Below are 8682 nucleotides of genomic sequence, written 5' to 3'. Positions count from 1 at the left end.
ACTCACACCCCAGAAGTGACTCGAACCCATAGCTTCGGCTATCACTTACTTATGTCCGGTCGTGATGGTCAAGCGGATTAAGGCGTCCCTGTACATACCAGTTGCGTTGCTCCTGGCAGTATGGGTTCGAGTCACTTCTGGGGTGTGAGTTTTCAGTTGTATATAGTCCTGGGAACCATTCAGGCTTGTTTGCATTTGTGTTCCTCACGTGTGCCCCAAAGAATGAGGTGATTTGATAAAATGCTATGCCCAAGATTACCATCCGAGTGCCGGCGAGGAAGTGGTTCAAATAGCTTCGGCTATCACTTCCTTATGTCCAGTCGTGATGGTCAAGCGGATTAAGGCGTCCCTGTACATACCAGTTGCGTTGCTCCTGGCAGTATGGGTTCGAGTCACTTCTGGGGTGTGAGTTTTCAGTTGTATATAGTCCTGGGGACCATTCAGGCTTGACCACGGAGGAAAAATGAAACAGGAAATTTCCTTAAGTACTTTCGTATATTAAATACATCTTCAGAAGGACCTTCTGAAGATGTATTTAATATACGAAAGTACTTAAGGAAATTTCCTGTTTCATTTTTCCTCCGTGGTCTGACATTGTCACATTCTTAATCACGTGTTTATTTTCGTGATATACACACACATATATATATATATATATATATATATATATATATATATGCGAACAAGCCTGAATGGTCCCCAGGACTATATGCGAATGAAAACTCACACCCCAGAAGTGACTCGAACCCATACTCCCAGAAGCAACGCAACTGGTAACTACAGGGCGCCTTAATCCGCTTGACCATCACGGCCGTCAAAAGGAAGTGATAGCCTCGGCTATCACTAGCCTCGATAGCCAATGGTCAAGCGGATTAAGGCGCCCTGTAGTTACCAGTTGCGTTGCTTCTGGGAGTATGGGTTCGAGTCACTTCTGGGGTGTGAGTTTTCATTCATATATATATATATATATATATATATATATATATTGTGACGGTGTTCCCCCCCCCCCCCCACCCTTTTATTTCTCCCACGCCAGCTGTAAGAGTCATTTCTACGCTGCCCGAACGTTCTCTGCCTTGCAGAGAACAATTTGACATATGTGGGAGCATGAGGTGTTCTCGCTTTGGTGAGAAATTAATGAAAAAAAGAGTGTTTTGGCCAGTGGCTTAGTCCCTTTTGGACGACAAGATGGCGCTGACTCCTACATTCTCGCGCCAAAATGTTATGACGTCAGTCGCACCAGATTGGCTAAGAACAGTGAAGTGGTACAGGGAGATAATGAGAAACGCCCCTGGCAAGTATGACGTCACGAGTGAAAGGGGGTCCAGGCGGCGCGCCCCGTGGCACCAGGAGTTAGATACGACACGTCGTGAAGGGCGGACGTGCGATAGGGGGTCCTGTCTGTCTGACAGTTTTTGCCCCTCTCCGGTGAATATACGCATCACCAGTGGTCTGCGAGCATCCTGTAAAGTCTTCGTGAACTCCGTGTGGCAGACAGAAGAAGGAATTGACGGGAAACGAGCAACAAGTGCTCCAGTGACAGGTGCTTAGCAAGACGTGAAGCCTGGGCAGTAACGTCGGGAACGACTGTACAGTTCCACCAGTTGGGTGATGACGTAGCGGCTGGGCCAGTTCACCATGAGGAGCGGAGCAAGACTTTGACTTCACCTTCACTTTGCCTCCCTTGCCGCGTTCTGACATTGCTGCTGCTGTTGTGGGTTGGTTTGTGGTGTCTCCTGCAGTTCACCATGAGGAAGGAGAAGAACAAACTAGCTGGGAATGCGAACGGCTGCTGCCAGGAGTAAGGACTGCAGACATAGTTGTGAGGAGGAGGCGACGGCCAGGAGACCGACTCCAACTCTTCAAGAGGTTGTGAAGGAGCACGGAACCTGCAGAGGGAAGCAGTACGGAGAAGACGCGTTTTGGGTGTTGGTTGAGGTCCTGGGAAGAGCATCAGTGTGTGTGGGGGTGTTCCCTACAGCACGTCGTGAGCCGGGAACAGGAGCTTCAATTCAACCCTCAACAGAGGACGAGTCCACATCATTGATGGTGGAAGTAGGTAATTCAGTTTTCCCTCCCATTCCCCTTTAGTTAGCTATTAGCCAGAGTATCTTCTATGTCCTGAGCAGGGCTCACCAATGTTTATGTTTCTAGTAAGACACAGTTGTGAAGGGAGATGCTATAGAGCTCTCACGAGATATATATATGTGGTGTTTGATTTCACCTGTGGTTTGATGAAGAGATTACTGTGACGAGGACATTTATATTTACGTGTCATTTATATTATAAGTTTGTGCCAGAGGATATATATATAAATGTACAATTTAGTAGTGTAAGGCTGTGTGCCTAGAGTTACCTTATTATTATGAATATTGATGAAGTGATCTATATACTGGAGTTATTAAATGATATATCCATATGTCTAGTGGTTAACTGTGATTATGCCAGTGTTGTGATATACTGTGAACATGAAGGAATAATAGGCGCCTCATGCCAATAGTGTGAGTATAGTGAGGACAGCGAGCAGTGTGAGGAACAGCGAAGATTGTGAGTGGGCGTGGCATCTCACGAGTTGCCAAACATTCGCTAACACTGCATTTGGAGCGTGGGAACGCGTGACAGCTGGGAGTGTTGCCATTTCCCGGAGTGTTCCAGAATTGTGAAGAGGCGGAGAGAAGACTGTCCATTTATTCCTTTGACATGTTGTTGATGCAGAGTTGTGATTCTTTAGTCTTTTAAGTAAACTACAAAACCAGCGCCGTGTTTGTGTCAACCCTCCATTACCTTGTTGCTACTGAGAGTGAGGGATTTAAACATATACTTACCTATTACCAAATTGATTAGTATTCCCTGGAGTATATTACTACTACTTCCACTGAGAGGTTACTGGATACGGTAAACATCAGTTGGCGACCTACGGTGAGCGGTGGAGCCCTCTGTCGGGGCGGGCACATGATCAAGTGAAGTGATCGTGTTCTCACTCGTCTTTAGGCTACGAGGCTTGCCGGAGACAGACTGAGAGACTCTCCTGGTGAACAGTGGCACCGTGAGGATCGAGTGCAGACCTGTTGGGGCTACCGTAAGTAACGATTACCACTACTAATACTTGGTGGTGATTGGTTGGCTAGAGAGAGAGAGAGAGCCACACACACCCCGACTTTGGCGACCTTGCCAGGATAACGATTACGATTGTTGTGCTCGATAGTGGCCGTAGGTATTAAGTACAGGTAACAGGTATTCACTCATAGCACAAGTATGGAGGACGAGAAGGTAGCAAGGTTTAATGACACCAGGGACGAACAGGTGCTGGAGGATTACACCAAGGCGCAGCTGCAGTTAATAGCTGACCACTTTGGAATCCAGTTGAGATCCTCCAAAGTGGGAGAAAGGAGGCTTGGGATTGTGGCACAGCTCAGGGCCCGAGATGAGGCTTTGAGGGAGGAACGGCCACAGACACCTGCCAGTGCAGGGGAGAATTTAAGCATTGGTGGAAGCAGTAGGGCAACCAGCGAAGCGTCAAGCTGGAGATGATGAAGCTGCAACTGGAGGCACAGCTGCGCAGGGAAGAACAAGAAGCACAGCTGAAACGTGAAGAACGAGAAGCACAGCTGAAACGTGAAGAACGAGAAGCACAGCTGAAGCGTGAAGAACGAGAAGCACTGCTGAAGCGTGATGAACGAGAAGCACAGCTGAAACGTGAAGAACGAGAAGCAGAAGCACAGCTGAAGCGTGAAGAACGAGAAGCACTGCTGAAGCGTGAAGAACGAGAAGCACAGCTGAAACGTGAAGAACGAGAAGCAGAAGCACAGCTGAAGCGTGAAGAACGAGAAGCACAGCTGAAGTGTGAAGAACGAGAAGCACAGCTGAAGCAGCGAGAGACTGAAGCTAACAGAGAGGTTGAGCTGAAGCGGGCTGAACTAGGGCTAGCCCCACCCGCACCCCCACAGCAGGAAGACCACCGGGTGCGAGAGCGCGATTTACCGGTCTTTGTGCCTAATGAAGCTGAGGGCTTCTTTGACCATTTCGAGAGGGTAGCTACCTTGAAGAAGTGGCCAAGAGCAGAGTGGGGGGAGCTGGTCCAGGGTAGGCTCACAGGTGAAGCTCGCGAGGCTTATAACATGCTTGACCTCGAGGAATGCACCAATTATGATGCAGTGAAGAGTGCAGTGCTTCATTCGTTTAAGTTGACTCTAGAATGTTACAGGAAAAGGTTCCGAGAATGTACCCGTTCGCCAGGTAAATCTTATGCAGAGACGGCGAGAGACATGGAAAGAAAATTTCTGAAGTGGTTGAAAACTGAAGGAGCTAAGTCAGCTGAGGACATCAAACAGCTAATGGTCATGGAAAAATTGATGTCCGTGCTCTCTCCTGAAATCAGGATTAGAGTCAAGGAGGCGGACACAAAAGACCTGAGGGCTGCAGCTGACAGAGCTGACATGTTGGAGGAAGCCTTGCAACCACGCAGAGAGGGACCGCACCGACCGCCAGTATACTCCGGCTATGGGAGTGGTTTTAGGAAGACGGACGGATGGAGGACAAGAACGAGTTCTCCCAGGTCCCACCTCTCGAGTGGAGACGGTAGGGGTCTGAAAAGTTCTGTGGAACCAGTCAAGAAGCCCCTAGCTGAAGGTGTCAGATCTGTTGTTGTGCCTAGGGACGTGACGAGGGAGACGACGAAAGGCGCGAGGAAGACCCACGGAGCGACGGTCTCTGGAGGCGTTGCCAGGGCGAGCGGTGGTGGAAGGTCACCGCCAGGAAGGGTCCGCTGCTACAACTGTGGAGGATATGGACATTTCGCTCGGGATTGCAAACGCCCTAAGCAGCGTGGGAACGTTGCTTTCGTGAGGATGGAGGACCAAGTGGCCGAGAACGTGCGGGGTCAGCCCGTACCAGGTGTGGAGAAGAGAATTCACCCGTTCGTGTGTAAGGGGACGGTAAGGATGGGGGAGGCAGACCCCGTTCCTATGAAGATATTGAGAGACACCGAGGCTGATTTTACCCTGGTGAGTAGAACCATGTTCCCCGAGGGTTATGAGAATACCAGTGTGGGGGTGGCTGTTGTGACCACTGTGGGAGGCCCAGTGAGGATGCCCCTGCACAAGGTAACGTTGGATTCTGATTATGGCTGCCAGACCCTAGTGGTAGGGGTCTGCACCTCAATGCCCAAGATGGAGGCGCAAGCCATCCTTGGGAATGACGCCAGTGGAGGATGTGTCCTCCCTAACCTCGTGAAGGGCGAGGAGCGCTTGGAGCACTACAGAGAGAAAGGTGGAGTATTAGACGCCTGTGGGAACGAGAAGGGAGTCGCCGAGGTAGTGTTCCTTGTATGTGCTGTGATCCCAAGGCGGTCCAACGAGCACGAAGTGAGTGGATCTGGTGAGGCTGAAGAAGAGACGTCTGACAGCCTGGGGGTCGATCACCTCTTCGTGGGACATGGAGAACAAGTGGAGGGCGAAGGCGACCCGGATGGCTACAGGTGACCCTCGCCAGTTCTCTTGGGGAGGACAGCGCTCGTCTGGGGGAGTTACAGCAGGTGGAGTTCCCAGAGCTGATTCGGGAGGCCAAAGGAGGGCGTGCTGGTCCTGGGAGTGCCACACATTTTTATCTACAAGATGGGATGCTGATGAGACAGTGGAGGCCTGTGAGAATGGAGGCCAGAGAGGGATCACTAGGAATGAGGCACTAGGTAGTGTTGCCGGCCCAGTGCAGAGTGGCAGTGCTGGATCTGTCGCACTCTGTGGATTCTGCAGGTCACCTGGGAGTGACCAAGACTCTACGCAAGATCAGGGACCATTTCTACTGGCCGGGTATGGACGCCGATGTGAGGCATCACTGTAAGACTTGCTTACCTTGCCAGAGAGCAGGAAAGAGTGTACCAGCGATACCAAAGGCCCCGTTAGTCCCTGTTCCTGCATTTGGACCAGCGTTTGAACGTCTGTTGGTCGACGTGATAGGACCGTTGCCACGGACGAAAAAGGAAAACACCTACCTGATGACCATTATGTGTCTGGCGACAAGGTTCCCGGAAGCAGTCCCGATGCGATGCTTGACGTCAAAAGGTGTAGCCGGGCAGTTGCAGCGTTTTTTCTCTTGGGTGGGAATGCCCAGGGAAATCCAGACGGACTGTGGGAGCGTATTCCAGTCCAAGTGGTTTAGACAGACCATGTCGAATTGGGGAGTAACTCAGATTCGGTCGTCGCCCTACCGACCGCAGTCGCAAGGGGCAATCGAAAGGATTCACTCCACACTGAAAACCATTCTGAGAGTGTTCTGTGTGGAACAAGGAGCTGAGTGGGATGAGGCAGTGTACCCTGCGTTGTTTGCTATACGGAACGCTGTAGTGGAGTCACTGGGTTTCTCACCGTTCCAACTGGTATATGGACATGAGGTACAGAGTCCTCTATCCATGCTGAGAGAGCAATGGGCGCCAGGAGTGACCGTGGGAATGGTCAGCGAGTATGTGCAGAAATTTAAGGAGTGTCTCGCGTTGGCGAAAGAGCTAGCAGGAAAGCATTTGAAGGAGGCGCAGCAAAAGATGTCAGAGTTGTACGACAAGAAAGCTACGCCAAGAGAGTTCCAGGTTGGGTCCCAGGTTATGCTGTTACTGCCAGGGAAGAGCCGTGTGACTGAGTCACGATTTGAGGGACCGTATAAGGTGCTAAGACGATTGGGTCCAGTGAGCTATGAAGTCAGCAAGCCGGACAGACCCCGCAAGACACAAGTGTGTCACATTGACCGTCTGAAGCCTTTCTTCCCTGAAGAAAGAGGAGCCGCCGTGCAGGACGGAACAATGCCACGAGAACTACAGCAGAAAGTGGTCTTATGCGTGCAGGTGAATCAAGAGATTCCAGTAGAGGAAAGAAAGTGGTCCAGGGCGGACGGCACCCATCTCTCCAATGCGGAGAGTTTGGAGAATATCGGAGTCAAGCTTCAACACCTGGAAGGAAGACAGAGAGTGGATCTGACGGACCTGTTGAGAGAGAATGCATCTCTTTTTACCGACGTGCCCCGACGCCACAAGAGTGTGACGCACGAGGTAGAGGTGAGGGACGCCAGGCCCATTAAACAGAGTACTTATAGGGTCAGCCCTGAGAAGCGAGAATTGATGAGGAAGGAGGTAGAGTATCTTCTCGAGAATGACCTTGCCGAGCCTAGCAACAGCGAGTGGAGTTCCCCGTGTTTGCTGGTTAAGAAAAGCGACGGTACATACCGCTTTTGCACGGACTACAGGAAGGTGAACTCCATCACTGTGGCAGATTCCCACCCTATGCCCAGGGCGAGTGATTGCATCGATCAGGTGGGCAGTGCCAGATATGTGTCCAAGGTCGACCTGCTCAAGGGGTATTACCAAATCTCGTTAACTCCCGAGGCTAGAAAGATATCAGCTTTTGTGACACCAGAGGACTGTATCTGTATAAAGTGTTGCCCTTCGGGATGAAGAACAGCGGTAGTTGTTTTCAACGTATGATGAACGAGTTGCTGAGAGGAGCCGAAGGTTGCACTGTATACATTGATGATATAGTAGTGTACTCCGACGATTGGGAGGCACACCTAGAGCGACTCAGGGAGTTGTTCAGGAGGCTGGAAGATGCTAACCTGACCGTGAACCTAGCCAAGAGTGAGTTTGGGAAGGCCCATCTAGAATATCTAGGCTTCGTCATCGGTCAAGGAGAGGTTACTCTTGTGGACCACAAGGTATCAGCTATTAGCGAGTACCCAATACCCAGGACGCGGAAGGAATTGCTGAGGTATCTTGGGATGATTTGATACTATCGTGGTTTCTGTATAGGACTTTTCCACGATAGCGCATCCTCTGACAGAGTTACTCTCTAAGAATACACGATGGAAGTGGGGAGAGGCCTGCCAGGAGTCTTTCGAGAAGATGAAGAACCTGTTGACAAAAGGCCCCAGTGTTACCGACGTGGTACAGTGTACCGACGTTGTACCCCAGTGTACCGACGTGGCACAGGGAGCCAATGAGAAACCCCCCTGGCAAGTATGACGTCACGAGTGAAGGGGGGGTACAGGTGGCGCACCCCGTGGCGCCAGGAGTTAGATACGATACGTCGTGAAGGGCGGACGTGCGATAGGGGGTCCTGTCAGTCTGACAGTTTTCGCCCCTCTCCGGTGAATATACGCATCACCAGTGGTCTGTGAGCATCCTGTGAAGTCTTCCTGAACTCCGTGTGGCAGACAGAAGAAGGAATTGACGGGAAACGAGCAACAAGTGCTCCAGTGACAGGTGCTTAGCAAGAAGTGAAGCCTGGGCAGTAACGTCGGGAACGACTGTACAGTTCCACCAGTTGGATGATGACGTAGCGGCTGGGCCAGTTCACCATGAGGAAGGAGAAGAACAAACTAGCTGGGAATGCGAACGACTGCAGCCGGGAGTAAGGACTGCAGACATAGTTGTGAGGAGGAGGCGACGGCTAGGAGACCGACTCCAACCCTTCAAGAGGTTGTGAAGGAGCACGGAACCTGCAGAGGGAAGCAGTATGGAGAAAACTCGTTTTGGGTGTTGGTTGAGGTCCTGGGAAGAGCATCAGTGTGTGTGGGGGTGTTCCCTACAGCAAGTCGTGAGCCGGGACCAGGAGCTTCAATTCAACCCTCAACAGAGGACGAGTCCATATCATTGATGGTGGAAGTAGGTAATTCAGTTTTCCCTCCCATTCCCCCTTTAGT

General features: G+C 51.0%; 1 protein-coding gene across 1 annotated transcript; it reads left to right on the top strand.

The window, feature by feature from the left end:
• The first annotated feature begins 3530 nt into the window (after positions 1 to 3530).
• Positions 3531 to 5480, top strand: LOC138355341 (uncharacterized). Its single transcript, XM_069310223.1, has 2 exons — positions 3531 to 3729; positions 3802 to 5480. The coding sequence occupies exons 1-2, from the start codon at positions 3531 to 3533 to the stop codon at positions 5478 to 5480; spliced, it is 1878 nt and encodes a 625-aa protein (XP_069166324.1).
• The last annotated feature ends 3202 nt before the right edge of the window (positions 5481 to 8682 follow it).

The sequence above is a fragment of the Procambarus clarkii genome, chromosome 67, assembly GCF_040958095.1.
Source record: "Procambarus clarkii isolate CNS0578487 chromosome 67, FALCON_Pclarkii_2.0, whole genome shotgun sequence".
In the NCBI taxonomy this organism is placed as follows: domain Eukaryota; kingdom Metazoa; phylum Arthropoda; class Malacostraca; order Decapoda; family Cambaridae; genus Procambarus; species Procambarus clarkii.
The sequence above is the reverse complement of the archived record's forward strand: the minus strand, read 5'-3'. Positions and strand labels throughout refer to the sequence as shown.

Bases quoted from the DNA above. Each gene is read 5' to 3' on its own strand.
- LOC138355341 (XM_069310223.1), top strand. From the start codon at position 3,531: ATGAAGCTGCAACTGGAGGCACAGCTGCGCAGGGAAGAACAAGAAGCA. The intron at 3,730-3,801 runs GTGAAGAACGAG...AACGAGAAGCAG, and splicing joins AGCAGAAGCACAGCTGAAGC to AAGCACAGCTGAAGCGTGAA.